Source organism: Corvus moneduloides, chromosome 10 (genome assembly GCF_009650955.1).
Source record: "Corvus moneduloides isolate bCorMon1 chromosome 10, bCorMon1.pri, whole genome shotgun sequence".
Classification (NCBI taxonomy): Eukaryota; Metazoa; Chordata; class Aves; order Passeriformes; family Corvidae; genus Corvus; species Corvus moneduloides.
The window spans coordinates 1,882,700-1,902,237 of NC_045485.1; the positions used below are offsets into that span (position 1 = coordinate 1,882,700).

Sequence of the window (19,538 nt, forward strand, 5' to 3'; positions counted from 1 at the left end):
CACCCTGAGGACTGCCAAGGAGGGGTGTAACAGGCCTAGTTATCTGTGAACGATCTCAGATTTCCACTACCCTACACACAGAGATAATTACGAGCCTTGAGATTAGTAGGTTTTGCTTGTTGTGTTTTGAAGCCCGGTGATGGGAACAAAGAAGGGAATCACGGAATCAATAAAGTTTGAAAAGACTTCTGAGATCGAGTCCAACCTTTGAGGGAACACCCACCACCATGCCAACTGGACCGTGGCACTAAGTGTCACCTCCAATCTTTCCTTAAACACGGTGACTCCACCACTTCCCTGGGCAGCCCATTCCAAAAGTACTTGTGGAAGCCACACAAGGCGGCCTGTGCGTAGCGCCTGGCCGTTTGGTGAGCGTGAGAGAACTAACCCGGAGCAGCACAGAACAGCACACAGCCGTGCCCGGAAGCAGTTATCGGTCCGGCCGCCGGCACTGCCCCTTTTGGCAAGCCTGGAGCCGCCGGCCCGGCACTGTCTGGCGGCGGGGCCCCCTTCGCCCTCCCCACCCGCGAGGCGGACGCGGCTGCGCTCTCTGCGCATGCGCGCACCTCTACCCGCCCCTGCCCTGTGATTTGTGCGCCAGCCGGGCGGGCTCTCGGAAGCGGCGCGCGCCCCGCCCCGCCCCGCCGCTGGGGCGCATGCGCATTGCCGCCCGCGGCCCTTCAGGCGCGGCGCCCCCGCCCGCGCGCCCTGCTGTAGTGCGCGTGCGCGCCGGCGTGGGGCGCGTGCGCTGCTGGCGGGGGAGGCGGAGGGAAGATGGCGGGCGGCCGCGGGTCGTGAGGCGGCGGCGGAGCTTGCCGGGGCCAGGAGGACGAGGCGGGTGGCGAGGTGTCGGTGGGGCGCGGAGTCCCGGTACAAGAGGCTGGCTGGGCGGTGAGTGCGGCTCAGTGTTGGGCGGGGCGGGTGAGTAGCCAGGGAAGCGCGGCCGCCTCCGCCATCTTTAGGCCGCGGCCCCGGAGCGGCGCGGCCGGGGCAGGGCGGGGGCCGCCGGCGGGAACAGGGGGTCCCCGGGCTGGGGCGCCCTGGGGAGCGGCGGGAGCCAAGCTAGGACCCAGCGCCACGGCCGGGCCCCGTGGCGGCGTGTGCTCGAGGCCCGGGCCTGGTAGGGGACGGCCCGGCCCCTCTTCTCTTTCCTGCACAGGTGTCTGTCGGTGGCTTCGCCCGAGTCTCTCAATCGTGCCTTTTTCTACTTCTTCTAGTGTTATTATTTTTTAACATTATTCTTCCCTTCGCCTTGGGTCTGAGCGGAGACACGGGCCGTGTTAGATATCTCGAATTTTTTACTTATGTAGTCTTTCACAAGGGTAATTCCTCTGTGTATTAAGGAGAGAGAAGAAAAAGCCACAGACTGGTTAGTATTTAAGCTTCTCAAATGCCAAGTGAAATAATTGCATTTGCCGGTGGAGAACGGTCTTAGTTCTGTAGGACTACTAAGCATTGGTAAAAGGATGGGAAACCATTATTTTTGGTTTTCTTATGGATCCCGAGAGGGCTGTTGCTCACATTTTGTATTGCGTAATGCTGTACAACAACACTGTTGTTCGAATATGTCCCCTGCAATGTAATAACACACAGTCGTGTGTAGCAGGCACTTGCTTGTGCTGGCATGGTGGAGGGGCTAATGATCATGTGGTGTCACATTCCACTGATTGAGACTCATCAGCCTGTGCTTGGGTGGCAAACCTAGGGGACCTGTCCAACTTGAAAAAAAATAGCTCAGCATTTTTCTCTTGGTGAGAGCTCATTAAACTTCTCTTCTATAGAGACGTATGTTATTTCTCTCTTGCTGACTGTTAGCTTCGTTGTTATGAGTAGATAGTTGTATGGTCTCAAATACAGTATTTTTTAATATTAGCAGTTGCTTGAACACATCTGTTTGTCTGACAAAATTGTCATGGGTAAGTAGTTCTGTGCTCTACAAATCTTGTACCTCATTATATCCTTACTTGCAGTTTGTGAGTACTGTTTCAAAATCTGTTTTTCTGTCTAGGCAGTAGTCCCTCATCCTTCTTGCAGCATATGTTTATTCTTTTATGCTTAACTCAGACTGCTCTAGCCTTCCGTTAAGAGAGGCAATATTGTGTTTCAGAGAGTTTATAGTATGCAAAAAGCATTGTGCCAAAATACTTCAGGGTTCCCTGCTCCTAAATTCCTTTTCAAGTAAACTGACATTTACTTCTTAGTGATTTGCTGCAATATTCTGCCATTATTTTACTCTAATACATAATTACCGAGCATATTTCAAAAATCTGATTCTTAACATCTTGTTCACTTGTGTTGTAACAGTTCTAATGAGAAGATCTGAAAATGTCGATACTGAAAATAGATGAAAGTATTGAAAGATGGGGGGGGGGGAATCTTAGAGCTGCAGAGACTGTTAGGTGTGAGTAACTACTCCTAGAGATGCTAAAACCTTTTGACTTAAATATCAGTCACTACAGACAGTGACAGCCTTTCCCTGTTGCCCAAAGTGTTGGTCCTCCATTGAACCCTTGGAGCAGTAAATATTAGACTGTTTGGACTGTTGGAATTGAAAATTTCTCATCATTTTTTTATTTGTGATATTATCACAAGAAGTAAAAGCCTAATAATCCTAAAGTGTGCTTGGGATAGAGGTACTAGGAATGCCTTCTTTTGCTGCAGCAGAGAGACTTTGATCTGAGGAGGGGATAAGAAGTCTCCTATTTTGTTCCTATCCCTAGCAGATGAGTCTTCTGACTCACCTGAAAAAATCAGTCATGGAGAAGACATTAGGCTGATGGAAAGAATACAGCTTAACTTTGTACTGGGATGATTCCATGCAAAACATTTCATTTTGTGCATCTGCTAGCCACATATCTAGGGAATTTCAAGAGTTGGTTCAGTAACACTGGAAATGAAAATTATTTTGGCCTTGCTCAGATAGAGGTTATAATTTAGAAAACTGCTTGTAAAGACAAGCTGGAAGCTATCTGTGTTTGTGAATTTTACAAAATTCATTCTTTATTTGCCATATTTACATTCCTGATACTGTACTGTTTTGTTATTGCAAGTGAAAGTACAGATATGCAGGCCTGGTTGGTGTAGTTAATACAGAAACTGGACACTGTTAGAGCTTGGTGGTGGGGAGGAGATGTGCTAAGCGTCTTTCAAAAGATTAAAACTTTCAGATAACCTTGGTTTTTTCTTCTTATTATAGAAAATATCTGAAGGTAAGAGCAGAGTAGTTGAGTTTTTGATAGCTAACTGGTTTTGATTTGTGTTTTGCTACTAATTTTACTTCAGTTTGGAGCATCCATGGTCCCCTATTTTCCAAATGGTGCTAAACTTCCCAGCAATCTGTTCTTGCTCACTAGTATTTAAAAAAGCTACTCAGCATTTCATAATGTTTCTTCTGGTTCAACCTGCTCTCCACATTCAGGCTGGGTGTACCAGTCATGCTGTTGTGAAACTTGAAATGGGGTATGAAGTGTATATTTAGCAGGAAAGCAAGCAAGCTGGTTTGTCTTGTGTAGTAATAGTACTTTTGCTAACACGTTTGCTCCCAAGGCAGTGTGTTTACAGTGATTACAGATCCTGCTTAGTGGTGTGCAGTGGTCAGGTCTCAATCAGCACACTTTTTATATGGAGGGATACTAGAGACCAAGTTAGTGCTGTTCCTGTTCTACCTCTGCACCAAAGTTGGGGGTTCTGTTCTAAGCAGTTTCACTAATTGTGGCTTATATCACATTTTCTCTCCTTAGTAGGAAAGACTTGCTCTACAGTATTGAATGTCACTGTTGTCTAACCCTGATAAAGCTTGTGTTGTTTCAAACAATTACATGTAAGTGTTCTTACACATAGATACAGAATATTAAAAAGTATGAGCAATTTTTCACATTCTTTAGACACAAATGAAAATGTTTCTTCCTGTCTTATGTATTGCATCAAGTAATCCTGGTACATTTTTTTTTCTATCAGAAAAAGAGTTAGAAGTTTACCTTCAATTTCATTTTTCCTTTATATAAGATTTTTTTTCATACACTGTTGGTAAATCTGAACACTTGCAATTTTCTGTTCACTTTGTTAGTTGATTTTGGTGCGAAGAACAGTAGCATGCCATATGAGCTCTTTGTGCTGCTTAATTAGTCTTCAGTATAATGAAGTATGTTGGTTCAAAAAAATAAATTCTGTTAACTTTTGAAGCTTTGAAAGTATTCTCAGTGTAGCTGTAAATTTTATTTAACCTAGAATTTTTGGTCCTTTTAAATAATTAAAATTATAGCATTCTTCTGCCTATCCACTTTAGGTACCAGAGTTGATACATTGGTGCAGGCAGCTGTACAGGGGGACCCTTTCTGTGAGCAGAAGTAAGATGTTTGTGTTTAGTCTGGCTCACTTGTCTGTTTTGGCCTGTGTGTTAGAATCACCGGTTCTGGAACCAGTGAGGTGGGAAAGAGGAGGTGATGGCAAATACGTGTCTCTGCCATAGCCCTGGCTTAGGGTGCACTGGGTGATGGTAAGTGTGTTGAGAGGCAGCATGCATTATTCTGATATGACAGATCAGTTCTTTTGAAAGTATATCCCTAAAATTATGATCATGTCTACAGTACTGAGTCTTAAAGCAGTTGATCATGAAATTTGGAATTTAGGTGGCTCTTAGTCACTCACCTGTGGCTTTACCCAAAAGTGAGTGCCATGAAGTTGAATGGCATGGTGGGATAGACCAAAAGCAGTTTTGCCACTAGAACTGTAGATTTGTTGGCACTGGTCAGTTCTTTATAGTAATGTTTTATACAATTCAGTATGAGTGCATGGGTGCATTAGTTAATCCATGTTTCTGCAGTTTAAGCATTTGAGGATTCCTTTAAATCATTATCCCAAATCCAAAAGAAACATGATACAAAAGAATATGTTAATGTGTCTTTTTTTTAAAGAGAGGCCGGAGACTGGATAACAAGGAGTCTATAGTATTTTATGGGTTTGATATAGTTTTGTGTTCATGGTGAAGTTTTGGCAGCACAGTGACTTGTGTTTTACTGTGGGTATAGGAGTACTCATCTGCAGTTTTGAGTTTGATAGGAACTGCACTTTGAGCTGGTTAAGTAGCGCCACAGCTCCAGCTAATGGAAGTGCTGGATTTACAGCCTGAAGGCTGTGGGCCTTTGCAGTTGTCTAATCTGGCATGGTATTGCCAAGTGGTAGCTTCCCCTGCTTCTGATCCTTTGGTTTTCTTCCTGGGTCAGTAGAGTCATTCCCTGGAACTCAGAAGTCAGTTGTCTGACAGGTTGCTCTGAGTTTTGACCAATATTACCAAAAAGGGTCTCATAACACAGAGCAGTTTCTTAGGTGCATGTCCAGTGTGGTCATCAGATGTTCATGTTGACTTGAAGGAGGGGTCATGGGAGGGAACCCACAGTGGGGGGAGTCAAGCCAGGGCTGCTTTGGTTTTGGTCTCAGCAGTTTTGGTTTGGATCTGGGTCATCTCAGCAATTCAGTGCCGAAGTTCCCTCAGTAGCTGCTGCTGCACTTAAATTGTGTGGTCACGATAAGCAGCGATGACTCTACCCTTGTCCTCCTTCCCCATTGCAGTAAAAATCAGCACTTAGCTTTGCAAATTTCTTCCTATTGGGCCATGTTTGTAAGCAAACCATTGTACCTCTGCAGACACTAGTGAAATGCTATGATTACACCACAAGAAAAATTGGAGCTTGCACAGAATTGCAAGGAGGAGGAGTGCAGACTGAATGAGTATCATGTGGTCTGTTCATTCTGCGGTATTTGCACAGTTTCTCAATTACGGACTTTGGAGCTAAAGTCATACTAAAATTAGTTGTCAAACCATGTTTTGCAGTCTTTTTCTGTGGATGGATGCAAATATTTTGGTCTCCTTAGCAAATCTAAACCTAATAAATGAAGTAGCTATTTCTAGTAATATCTTTTGTAGACTCTTGACTGATACAATAGGCCACAGCTGCTCAGCTTTCTGTGTAGTAAGATGAAACTACTCACCTAGAACTGGTGATGAAAGTGCTGCTTTTGACAGGAAAGCTTCCTGATATTCTTGAGGCAGGAGATACGAAGTAGGAAAGAAATGCCAAGGGATTTTAGACTTTTGGAGAATTCCAGCTTTCAAAACTGAAGCTCTCTGGTGATGCACTGGTCTACTGAATTGTCGTTCTCATGGGGAGCTTGAGTCTTCTTGTGTTTAGGGAGAATCTGATACTGAACCCTTTCTCCTTGAAAGGCTTTGTGTGAGCTTGATGTATGTGAGCTTGATGTTCCTTTACTGAGAAATGTGTTGATGCAGAAGATGATCTCATGCTTTTATTGAACTCTACTAAATGGTAAAAGCAAAGGCTGTTTACTGAAGTACTTAAAGGTGGTCTTTTAGCAGTGTGTGTGTGTATATATATCTATACGTATACATTCATAACCTTATACAGGCATTTGCATGTCTCATAATCCACAAGCAAAGACCAGAAAACATATTCCTGGAAAAAACTGGCTCTGTGATTCCAGTTAAAAGAAAGTGTATTTCTAATTAATTTTCAGTTGTATGAGATGTGTATACGTCACCCATCAGTTTAGAAAGTGTTCTAGTATTGAAAGTTTCTTGTTATAGAAAAAATATTTAGGTTGGTTATGTTTGAAAATAAGTGAAAATGTAATTTTATATGCTGGGAGCTTGAAACTACAATTAACAGCTCTGTTTATTTTTTCTTATTGTAAGTTTGTTCCTCGTGGGATTAAACAATTTCTAGCCTAACCACTAGCAAACAGGGGTTATGCATTAATCTTCCACACCAAACTCTGGCAAAAGAATAGTTTGCATATATGCTAGACTTTCAAATCTTAACTGAAGCAGATAGTGAGAAGCCACAGTTCGGAAGATCTTCATCCACATAAATAATCTTCAGTCAGGACTTTATTCCATCAAAATAGTTTTAGAAGTGCTGTTTTCTTTGACTGTTTTCTTAATTTAGCAGGCGTTTGATTGGATTTGTTGGGGTTTTTTTGTTTTAAACTCCTTGGCTTCAACAGTAAGTCAAAAATGAGGGGCATTGAAAATTAGCAGAGTCCATAAGGCTTGTTTAGCAGCACTGTGTGATTCAATAAGGTTTGAAGTGTTTGCTGCAATTCTACTACTTTTGCTTGAGGATGCCTTTTTATTAGCTAAGTCTAGGCATAACAACTGTAGGTATTAGTTTGCATATTTTGCTATAAACACAGTTGCTAATTTAGCTACTCTGCTGTTGGGGCAGATAACAAATTTCTGTCTTGGATAAGTATGTGTGCATCTGCTACATCTTTTTATGAAAAGAGAATTAAAAATCCCTTTAAAAATCTTTTTGGATATTGTGAAGAAAATATTGTGGGGTAGTATGTTATAGGCCATTTGTTCTGCAGTGTGGATATACAGTTGTTCAGGCTCTTCTTTTCTTACATTGAATACATGAGCTATGTAAATAACCTTGAGGTGCCCAGAAGATGAGGGCTCTGTTGCACAAAGTGTCCACCTCTGGCTGCAAGTTAGGGTATAGACATCGGTGGTGAATGGATTTTACCATTAAAATATGCAGCGAAATAAAAAGTTCTTTTATCTTGGAGTTTTCTGCTGAAGTATAAAATCTCTTCTTGGAGAGAGAAGTAGAAAATGGATCTTTGAAATACAGTTAATAACTGCTGAAAAACATTGCTTTTAGTTGTTTTTTGGGTTTTTTTAACCTTCTTACACTTCTCACCATATAAAGGCACATTTTTTTCGCATGATCACACATGATAGCACTATCATCCTGCCTCCTGCTACCCCTTCCAGAGTTCAGTTGCGTAATTATAGAAACTTAAGACACTCTTGTGCCTTTATTTGGCCCAGAAACTGATATGGCAAACAGCATTGCTTTGTCAAGAGATGGGCCTGAGTAACATTAAAGGAGGGAGAGAGGGGCAGGGAGTGAGCATTCCTGGGGTCATGAAGTAAAGATTTTGTTTATTCCGTTGATGCTTGTAACTTCTATGCAAAAGCAAATGTTGCAAGAGTTCTGGATGTGTTTGGTAATCATTTAACAGATAATGGTTGTGAAAAGTAAATCTCTGTAACAAGTTACACTCTTACTAATTCCCAAATTTTACTAAAAAGGCTTTGGTGTCTGGTCAGCATTGAGTGTGCCGGTCTTAGGGTCTCAGATACTCAGCTTTGTTTAGTGTATTAAAGTGTATGTTTCTGTTCCATAGTGTAAATGAAGAGATTCAAACTGTTGCTAGATTATATGAACTTTGTTTTCTTATCAGAATTTCAGTAGGTTGTTCCTGAAGCAAAGACAATTTGCTGTGTTTCCCTACTTAAGTTTTGCTCTACAAACTGCCATAGTCCTTCTAGTCCTTTTCCCTTCCACTGATTAAATAAAGTCCTCTGAAGAATTTTTTTGGAGAATTTTTTGTCACTTCTCCTCTCTGTCCCTGTCCATCCTATTATGTACCTAGCGGTAGTACTTGAGTCAAGAGAGACTGGAGGAATGGAGTGCCAGGAACACCTGGAAATCAGCAAGGAGACCTGCAGAGTTCTCCATGGGCAGGCAGAGCCTCATGGATTTGTAAAGCTGCAGAATGACTGGCTGCGCAGCAGGCTCACAGAAGAGAACCAGAGACCTTCAGTCAATGCCAAGTGAATAGGAAACAGCAATATGTTTTCCTCACAAGTAAGGCCAACTGCATATTGAATGAAACTGGGAGGAGCGTCTCACACAGATTCAGCTATGACATTTTGTTCGCCAAGTTTTGATATTATAACCAGCTGAAGAGTGTCTTGATATTTAGGATTAGCAAGAATGACTGGCTTTTTTTTTTTCTTTTAAGCTACTTTCCATATGTTATTTTTTAAGTATTTGTCATGGCATGTTTGTGTGATTTAAACACAAATCAGTCCTAAAGTTTTGTTTCCTGACAAAGTAGCAGCTCCAAGGTAAGGCAGCATCAGTAATCACTTCAGCATGAAAACCAAGCTGTGAGTCTTCACCTAGTTAAGATGAATTGCTGTTATCACAGGGACTCACAGTAAAAGAGTTTGGGTGATAATGCAGGTCTTGATAAATACTAAGCAGGAGTTGAAATAAAGGGGTATTTGGGAAGTTTAGAGGGAGGAGGAATGTTTTATTTTAAAAAAAATTGTGAATAAGTTTTGAGGTAAAACCAAGGTATCCAGTTGGTAATAATAAAATCACAGCAGCAAACCAAATCCTGTCTGTCTTCTAGCTGAGGTGCAGTCTGTCTCGTGTCCTCGTGCTGCATATGGTTGCTTCCATGTTTGTTTTGATGTACAGCTCAAGAAACTTTAGCTCTCAGAAGTTGCTTTTTTGAGGTGCACAAAGGCAATGATTCCAGGCTGTTACACTCCTGAAAGCAGTTTTCTCTACTGTAGCCAGAGAGGTAAAGCAGGAGCTGTCTGAGTCCTATGAACTGAAGTATTTTGGGGTTTTTTCATAATGTATGTAAGCACATGATCTCCTGTAAATATGTGTGCTTTGGAATGAGTCAAGGGGTCAGCTTGAGCGTAAAATGAGGAATGTTTGTGATTTGATTATTAGGTATTTGTTGAGTGCTAGAAATCCAAAATTCAAAGGAGCTGTTGAGGTATGTGTAACTTACATGCAGCCAAGCAGGCTCAACTGTTGAAACTTGTCCCCTAGGCTGTACCTGAGACTTTCAGACTGGCTGTTTGAAGGTGTTCTCCCTTGGGATTTTAGATAGCTCCATTTGTCTGTAAGTTTGATCTGCTGTTTCAGAAGTTCTTGAGCATTGTGTGTTTTTATGTGAAACTTAAAGGTGTAGGCCCTTTTTGTCAATTAAATATCAGCTCTCCTTTTCCTGCAGGGAATAAACCCTTTGAATCCAAAACTGCATCAACATAATTACATTTTGCCATGTTGCATGTTCTGTCCTTTTAGACTCCATACAGTGTGTGTGTACGTGTTTGGGTCCTGTTGAAAATCCAAAGGTTTGAACTTTGTGGTGAAACTGGGCATTGTGAAAGTACAGAACTGAAGTTAAAGGGGAAAAAAGGTGCTTCTGCATTTTAGGTTTTTGATCATGCCAGTGTCATAGATTTTGGACTGTGCATAAAACAAAAAGCTTTGGAGTACTTCCAAATAAGAACAGATCTGTGAACCTTTTGGGCAGAGTAGTTTATTTTGACTTGGACAATTACTAATTTAAGTATGTTTCTGCAATTTGAATGAAGAATGAGATTTTTATTTTATTTTTTATATTTTCTATTGGAACACAATGACTGAAATGGAGAAAGCTGCTAAATTCTTTCCCATTATTTGCATAGTCAGAATTTAAACCCCATTTCTAGGAAAGGTTGGTTCAGAAATAGAATACAATAGAGAATGGCTGCAGATGTATGTTGGGAGCACAGCAGCAGAGCCCAGGGAAAATGTGCTTGCTGCAGAGAATAGGGATGTTGCATAATAGCAGTGTTGTATAACACAGGTCAGTATTTTTGCCTTCAGTTCGTTGATTTGGTGTATTGTGGACCCCTAGCACCTGTAGATCATTAAGGAGTCTCTCAAATTGTAAGAATGGTTTTGGTTTTAGGTTTAAACTTCCTGTACTCATATCTGCATGCCTTGTAGAAAGTTTTTTGAGATATACAAATAAAAATGCACAAAAATGCATGCTGCAGTGCCTTTATATAATTCAAAAGTGGGAATAAGATTTTTGAATACTTAGAGGTCAAGAACCTTACATAGTTTTTTTTACTGTTACGGGTCTGTTTTTGACTAAAAAGTTGGGCAACTTTGCACTTCATTATGGAATCTAGTTTTTTAACTAATTTTATCTTCCTGCTTAATACACCAATTCTCTCTCATAATCAGTGGAAAAGATACCATTATATTCTATTGAAACAGCTTAATCTGTCTCAAATCTGTTTAAAAATAATACAACTTACATGTAGTAAGAAAAGTACTCAAAATTACTTCAGAATTTTGATTTTTGTCTCACAAAGATGTAGAATTTTCAGACGTTGGGTAATCTTGTTTTGTGAATCTGAGTAAATGTTCTTGCAATGCAGTAGGAAATTGAAACACAAAGCAATTTGGGGAATTGGTCGGGTTAATATGTTCTTCACTACATCTGCAATTTGGCATAGTGGATTTTTTCTTTTTTTCCATATTTTTGTCTGTGTTTTCTGAGTGGATTTATCTTGTGTACAATGAAGGAAATGTAAGATTAATCTTCAGAAAAGTGATGGCATCTGAATGGAGCAGTAACAAAATCTCATCTGCTGTGAGAGAATAATTCATTGGCAGACATGCAAGTTAGTTTTGGCAGATTTCAAGTGTATCTTCAGAAAAAGGTGGTAGAAGCTTGCTGCTGCTAGTGCTGGTTTTACAGTGGCTTTGGTAATGTGATTTTCTGATCCTTCCAGTTTTAACCATACCTGCAGCTCTCTTGCTCCATTCCTATCGGTGAGTGAAGCAAGGGAAGTGTAGAAACTGTGACTGAGAACAAAGCTTTTGCTCAGGTTCATTTTCTGTTCAAGAGAGAAATTATTTGGGGTTTATCTAATTTAGTTTAAAATATTTGGAAGACAGTTTACTTAAAATTAAATGGTTTGCAGAAATGAAGAATCTTTTTTTTTTCTGTGTAACCCCCTGCCTGGAAATTTTATGATTTCAAGAACTTGTCTGTCACTCTTCTCAATCTTTAACCAGGATGGCTGGGTCTGTTTCTGTGTAATAGAGAAATGGTGTGTGTGTGTACAAGCATGTTTATTTCCTTTTTTTTTTTTTTTTTTTTTTTTTAATTTTTTTTTTATTTTCTAAAACATGGTTGCTGAAGATGGCAAAAGTTTGAACATTTATGTCTAGAATATCCTTTCACGTAATTCTTGTGCTCTGGGAAGAGGTAGGATTCCCAGGGAAGGAAAGAGGCTGGATGAGGAGATGAAGAAAGAGCTTTTCTCAGGAAGGGGAAGCCATGGAGGGATCCACTGCTGGTCTCCAGAGCAGAGATGCACATTCTCCCAAAGGACCAAAGAAAGGCATATCTTTTGGAATGTGGATATTAGGTGTTGATACTCTGTAAAAGAGGGAAAGGAGTAACATTAAATTGTATTTGCTATGATTGTTATTCAGAACAGGTGTGTTTATTCAGTTGTGCTTACAGATTTCTTAATACACAAATTAAAAAATGTAGAGATACGTTTTCTCAGAGATAACTATTGACAGTAGGACTTTAAAGATGTTACTAAAAGGAAGTTAGTTATCTCTACCTTGTAGATGTAAAAGTGCTTTGCTAATTAAAGAAAGTTGTATTGAGCAATAAACTTGGTAAAGTGCTTTTGCATTGTGGTGCTCTTATCTTATTCTTAGGCCTCAGGAAGCTGAGATGGTTCTTCTTCAATCCTGTGTTTTGCACTGAATGTCCCAAACCATGGTTTGAGCTCCAGTGTGCTGTTGCAGTGCAAATAACTACTACCAATTTTCACTGTTTCCGTTACCCTGTAAAAGTGCTTGTTTTAAAGTCTGTGTGTACTTTGTAGTAGAACTGTGTAATACACATTTAAAGAAGTACTATATAGATACACTTGGAAGTTTTTAGCACTCATTTTCCTTTGCTGCTTTAGCTATTTCAGGCTCAATGTCTTTTAAGCTTCAGCATGTTGTGTTTAGTGGGCAGCGTAGGGTTTGAAAAGTAACTGGTTGCTTGCACTCTGCAGCATAACCTTCTTTGCTACCATTTGGAAACATACTTTTCTTTTGACATGTTCAGTTTATAACTCTCTGTATTCCACCCAAGTTGCTTTACCTTTAATTAAAAATAGCTATTAAATAGGCAAGGATGTTTTAGTTACCAGTTACTGCACTTCATTAATGATGAGCTTTATTTTTTGCATAAACCATATGAAATATGTCAAGATTATACATAAATCAGATTTTTTTCTTGTAGTATTGAGCTATCTAGAAGCATTGATGTATTTAAAACAAGCCATGACTCTCTTTCTCCAAGCTTTACCTGTTTGGTGGTTTTAGTTTGGTTTGAGTAGCCTAATTTGTTTTATTTTGACTTAGTGAAGTTATGTGTGAATTACTTTGGTTGCACGATTGAAGTTGGAATCTGTCAATTTTCAAAACTTAATGCAAGATTCATTTTTATATAAAAGGAACAAACATATCCAAATAAGATGATAAGTAACAACACTACTACATTTAATGCCAGTATTACCTTTGTAGCCTTATTTGGGTACGTGAATTAAGTGGTAACCATTTTCTGCAAGTGACTAATACTGTTGGTGACTTTCTGCTCATTTTAAAAAGCAAAGGAAGTGCCCAAGTCCATCTTCCTTAACACTGTGCTGCTCTGAGTGTGAGATTGTCATGAGGTTTTTTTTGTTTTAATTCTGTTCTCCAGTAACGTCCCTCTGATTACTTGATGGCATCAGTAGACCTGGCATCCTTCTGGCACTAATAGGTAGGAATGAAAGACTTGCTCTGTAGGCTCTATATCCCCAAATACATTTATGTCTCAAAATCTGTGAAGCTTTGAAAGAGGTGTTCATGGGCACAGAAAGTGGAAAACTGATAAAGATGCATGGAAAAATGGAATACAAAAATGAACTTAGTTCACATTACGATAAGGGTGTAATGAACTAGAAGGAAAAGCAATTGGTTGTGGTAACATTTATGTCTGGAAACAATGAAGTAAGAGCTGACTTATGCCAGATGTTGGAAACAAATCTTGCTGTTGCTTCTGATTGTGTGAATTAGGGAAAATATGGTTTCTTCCATTTAAAATCCTGTTGATGGACTCTAAAATAAAGAAAAAAATTGGTACTTTGCTTAAAATAGGAAATCAGATGTTACTACACTGGATTGCACAGTGTCCTCCAATATTTGCTTGCATGTTTCTGCTCACACTGCCAATACAAAAGGAGCTTTAGCTAATAGACACGCTGAATTCTGACGTTGTAGTTGATAAAAAAGATCTTAAGGAGAGCCTGTTGAGGCTTTGGTTTGTCCCAACAAAAGACCAGGTAGGATACTGATAACTTAAGCATTAAGTCTATTTGTCTAACTGGAGTAGAAGTCTTTGGGAAAAAACGTTCTAGTTTCATTTGATAATTGTGTGCCAAAACCATTTATTTCTAAAGCTGCTTTGCTTGGAAGCTTTACTTGGTGTGTATATGTACTCATGTATATGAGTGTGCACACATTTTTTATATATCTGTCCATAGATTATATACTTGTCATATGCACACATGACATGATGAGGGTATTATGTGGATAAAACATAATATTTGAAGCAATTATTAGAAGAAAATGCTCCTAAGCAGCTGGATAAACAATACTTTTTTCAGAGTTCATTAATGCAGGTAGAAGGCTTTTCGTGATAGAGGCAGTGATCTCAAAAGTTGAAGAAACAGGATATAAATGCTTCATTTTTCTAATCCTGTGTCATCTCCCCTGGCATGGTGTTGTAGTTGTAATGTCACTTATTGTCTTGCCATAATCATGAGTGTGGAAGGATCTGTAGACATAAAGAGGTGTAATGAACATGTTTATGCCTTCGGTCCTAGTTCTTGCTGATGTGGATTGTATCTTAAGTGAAGGTTGTTTATGCTGATTTAAGATAGACACTGGTTGGACTCGCCTAAAACTATTGCAATCTAAATTGACCCATATCGTACTTAATGCTTTATTTACCAATGATGGTAACGCAGAAAATTTCTTCAGCAGGTTTTTTTTTTTCCTGGAACATGAAAATAAAGTATTAATGCGTTGCTTTGCATTGTTTCCCTAAAAAGGGATTTTTATGTAATGTTTTCTTGCAAATATAGCTGATCAAATTTTTTTTGGAAGCCCCAGCATATATCTTTGTCTGCATTCTTGGTCTCAGTTCTTGACATTTATTCTTGCATTGCCTATTAGAGAGTATAGATGTGTGGTTTTGAAAAAGTATCTTCTGTCTGATTTAGAGCACTGATTGGTATAAGGGAGTGTCAAACTTCAGACTTGAGAAAGAGTGGTACTGGTAATTTCATCTGGGTTTCTGGGTCTTCTTGTGGTGTGTTGTTGTTTTTTGTGGGGTTTTTTTGATTGTGTTTGTTTTTGTTGGGTTTTTTCCTCTGACTATTGAATAACTACATTTAGGAGACTTAATGGACTTGTATGTTTAATGCCAGCTTGTTCTGCTCATTTGAAGAAGCCGCTTTCTCTTTTTTGATATAAACTCCCAACAAAAAGAATTTTACCTGTGATATTTAACACTTGATACCTTCCATACAACAGTTTGATACCTCCTGCCAAGTTGTAAGAGAATTGGAGATGGTCTTAGGGGGGCTTGAAGTAATTCCTGTATGAGAAAGTTTGGATACCTTGTTTCGGACAACCTTACTGTTGTAGTAGCTGTGTGTTACAGTGGTGGTCTAGAGTGGAGTGTTTGGAGACATGTGGTGTCTGATTAGACCCCGTGGTATGCCTGATATGGGGCAACTTTCAGGCAAATGAGCCTTCCAACCACCAGATGAAGGTTTGTTTTTTGAAAGCTGTTGTCTGTCTTCCCCCCCTCCCTTCATTCTAGTTATCAAATTGTTCTAATAAGATGCTACACCTGCCAAAGGTGTTAAATTTCCTTACCTCATTTAAAGAAATGTGCTGTTTTAGTTTGGACTGGTTTGTCTTGAAAGGAGAATAGTTGTGATGGCTTTAGTGTGGGAGTTGTTTGTGTAGCGAGGAGCTGGGTGCTGTAGGTAGTTTTATAGCTGGCTTGTGGCACTTTGTTAGCATGAAAAGGAGTGTGTAAGTCTTAAGTTTTCAGAGCTGTTCACTTCTCTGTGCCAACAAACTGCCTGATACTTATTTAAACAGCAGCATGCTACTAGTGATTGGAAAGAATCTCTTAAAAAGAATCAAGCTCTGCACTGCCTTTAAACAGACTCTTATATCTAACATTTCTATCTTAGCTTTATTTTGCTACTTAAAAATAGAAATGGTTTTGAACTGTTGGGTTCAAAAAAAGCAAGATAAAATTTTAAAATTGGCAGAGAAACAACTTTTCAACTCTTTCAAATTGAGGATATGAGTATTTTAACTACTTAGGAAAGTACATTCATGAATTTACAAGCAGATTATGTAATCTTTTTTAAAAAGAAATCTGCTGTTTCCTTTTTCTTTTATTACATGTACTTTGCTTCTGTGTAAACATTTAACCCTTTGTGCAAAGGAGAGTTTCTAGGTGTTTTTGAATTCCCTTGATGACAGTGCTAGTTTCTTTTGGTTAAAATGTTTTCCGAAGTGAGTTCAGGATGTGGGGGAGAACATGTTCAAAATGAAGTTTGAGCGTTCATTGGTTCAGTCTGGAACTGGCTGAGTCTGAAGTTAGTATATATTTTAAAGACTGTGTATATTGTATTTTCAGCTCTGAAGGAGTTGCTGTGATCTCATCATTTAAGGATTTCTTAGACTGAAAAATGAGGTTTTACACTCATTTCCCTCTGTCAGAAAAATTCTGAATATTGAAATTTTCTCCCTGCCCTTCACATTTTCTTAACATTCTCAGTGAGTCTTAGTTGTATTTACTAAACCTTGTTAAAGATGTAATTGATTTATTTTGTAGTAATAGGATTGAAAGTATGCCTACAGGTAGAATGTGATCTGTGGTCCATTTACAAGAAGTTGTGTGAAAGGAGTGTAGGTTTATTTTTAGGTCATAGAATAAGATGTTGAGTCAACATTTGAAAACTTTTTCTCTTTTAATAGTTAAATTAATTTATGATTAATGTGGTGTTTCCTATTTTTTATACTGAATCTGAAATATCCTCTGTTAAAGGATCTTGCCATTTCTTGCATTTATTTATGCTGTTTTACTCAGGACATTCTTTTCCTGCACATTTTTAGTTTAGGGATGGTAATGCAAACTTAATAGTGAAGTATTTAAATTCAGAATTCCTCTTGATAGAGAACGAAAGTATTTAGCTGCTTTGTATGTGGCACAAGGGAAAATAATTATTCAGAGGAATATGCAAATGGTTTTTTATGAAGAAACGGTAATTTCTGAAGCTGTTAGTCATCCTTGTAAACTTAAGTTAGGGGAGATGGTAGTGTGGGGTTTTTGCGATCGTGATTACGTGATAACGTAGTGTTTCACTGTCTGCAGCCTTTCAGGAAGGACGGAGCCATGGCCACAGAAATCGGCTCCCCGCCCCGGTTTTTCCACATGCCGAGGTTCCAGCACCAGGCGCCTCGGCAGCTGTTCTACAAAAGGCCTGACTTCGCGCAGCAGCAGGCAATGCAGCAGCTCACCTTCGATGGGAAGCGCATGAGAAAAGCTGTCAACAGAAAGACCATCGACTACAATCCCTCTGTAATTAAATATTTGGAGGTTAGTAAATTCATTTTCTGATTTTGTTTGGAAACCTTTTTTTTCTTCCTCATATTCGGGATTGTGCTTTTCAGTTTCCACAGGGCAGTCTGGAATACTGGGAGATCTACTGCTGCATTTTCAACCAAAATTACAAATGCTTGTAAATTTGTTACATTGTGAATTAAAGGGGGAGGTTGAGTGTTGGCTATAAAACTGCATGTTTTGTATACTTTATGTAAATACCAATTTTTGCGTTTTGTCTTGAAATTCCAAGTTGGTGTGCAGTTGAATATCTTGTGTAATGTTCTGACTTTTCATAAAAACTCATCATAAATAATGTAGTTGTTCTTATTTTTGTTTTGAGATAGAAATTTCCCAAAATGGAAGATGAACCATTATCCCTTCCCCTGCAAAATCAGGGCACTAAAAATGTTTTCTCATCATTTTACTAAATAGCTCTTCAGCCTTCAGTGTGGCCTCTGAAAGTCCCTTTCTATACAGTTAAGAAATAGAGAAAAACTTAAATGTTAAGTTTTATTGAAGAAATGTTTCTGTAAAAATGCTTATTTAGTTCACCTGATGGGATGGCATTACTTTCTTAAGAAATAATTTTCTCATCCAAGATTCACTCTACGAGTACTGAATGTTACCCAAGAAGAAACAGAATGAAATCTAAATACTGGTATTGATTATATATATATAATATGTATATATATAATATATATAATACTGCAACAGCAACATTGCCAAAATGTGATGAAATTAATTCCATCTGCTATGGCCAGTGCTTGATTATAGCTTGTAGGTGTTAAGTTAGATGGTTTTCTTAATAACTAATCCCTTATCTTCTAAGATCTGTTCAAACATCAAACATTTTAAACATATTCTTATGTTTTAGGAATGCCCCAAAAGAGATTCTATTAGTAGTGGACTATTCTAAAAAACAGTTTTAGAAGTCCAGGACCTTTTTACTGTGGCAGGAATAAGCACCCTCGAAATTCTGTTGATTAAAATGGTAACAACATAAAAAAAAATCAGATCTCTGTCTGCTGGCATCAGTACTACTGATTTAATGTGGTTCTATCAAAAAAGAAACAACCAAGAAAAATGTGTAATTTGCTCTTGGCTTAAGAAGTTGTAGCAAACTGTAGTGGTGTATGTTGGGAATGTTTTACCTAGAATTGTAACTTGTTTCCAATATGTGTACAGATCCAAATTGGTTAGGGTCTGTGGCACAAAGCCAAAGTAAGTAATTTAATTCTAAATTAATGAGAAATGTTTTTGAAAAGGTTTTGTTTGACAACTCTCAAAATTTAACTAATTGAAGGTACTGTTACCCCTTTGTCTTTTAAGTCTCATCCATTTGAAAGCGCTGTCTTCATGCTCACAGTGCAGGAGGTCCCTTTGGAGCTCGTGTTGCTGTATGGATTTCATGTGGAGTTCATCAGCACAGCTGCTAGTGGTGTAAATCCTTGTCCTGAATATAAAGCTTTGACACTGGGCAGTAGAGCACCACTGTCTGTGCCACAGTAATGTTCCTTGTTACATAGGACCACTGCTTTCCTGGTGTTAAGCTTCGCTTTCAAAGGTGTTGCTTCGATCAGATGAAATTAACACTTTAAACATTCCTGACTCCTTTTCTTACAGAGTATAAATTCCACGTGTTCCTTTTCCTGAGTCCAAAGTCTTAACACAGTTCATTCTGAAATCCTTGGAGCGCTTTGGAATTTCCCAGATAAGGATCTCCGTATGTTTCTTATTCTCTGTTATTTACCAATGAAGTACACTACTATGAACTAGGAGTTGTTTTCTTCTTTCCAGAATAGAGTATGGCAGAGAGACCAACGAGATATGCGAGCGATCCAGCCCGATGCAGGATATTATAATGATGTAAGTAAAATTTTCCTGTTCACTGGTGAAGTTGTGCAGATAAAATTTGTCCAGAAAATAGGAAGGGTTCTGTATGTCAGCTGAGGTTACTTTTGTGTCTGCAAAAAGCCTTAAAGCTATGAAGGGTATCTTCACGTTACTTTGTTCTGTTGGAATCCATGCCCATGAAGGGACCTTAAAGTTGGACAGGCTTTTAATTTCTGTGTGTGAGAACTTTCATAATGCACTGAGGTTGTGAAGCTGCTCTTGAAGATGCTGTTCCTGGATGTTTGAGTTGTTAAATCATGCAGACTTTGAAACACTTC

At 39.0% G+C, this 19,538-nt stretch overlaps 1 protein-coding gene across 7 annotated transcripts in view; it reads left to right on the forward strand.

Annotated features, from left to right (window-relative positions):
* Positions 1 to 746: 746 nt before the first annotated feature.
* Positions 747 to 19,538, forward strand: part of WDR33 (WD repeat domain 33) — a 69,761-nt gene continuing 50,969 nt past the window's right edge. For 5 of the 7 annotated variants that reach the window (XR_004242092.1, XM_032119547.1, XM_032119550.1 and 2 more), the window contains exons 1-3: positions 747 to 891; positions 17,137 to 17,361; positions 19,165 to 19,233. Coding sequence is in view for 6 of the 7 variants with exons in the window: in XM_032119547.1 (XP_031975438.1) it covers positions 17,158 to 17,361; positions 19,165 to 19,233 (273 nt within the window). In the remaining variant the exon portion in view is untranslated. The remainder of the gene's footprint in view (positions 892 to 17,136; positions 17,362 to 19,164; positions 19,234 to 19,538) is intronic. The other 2 variants (XM_032119545.1, XM_032119546.1) reach the window with 1 other exon arrangement.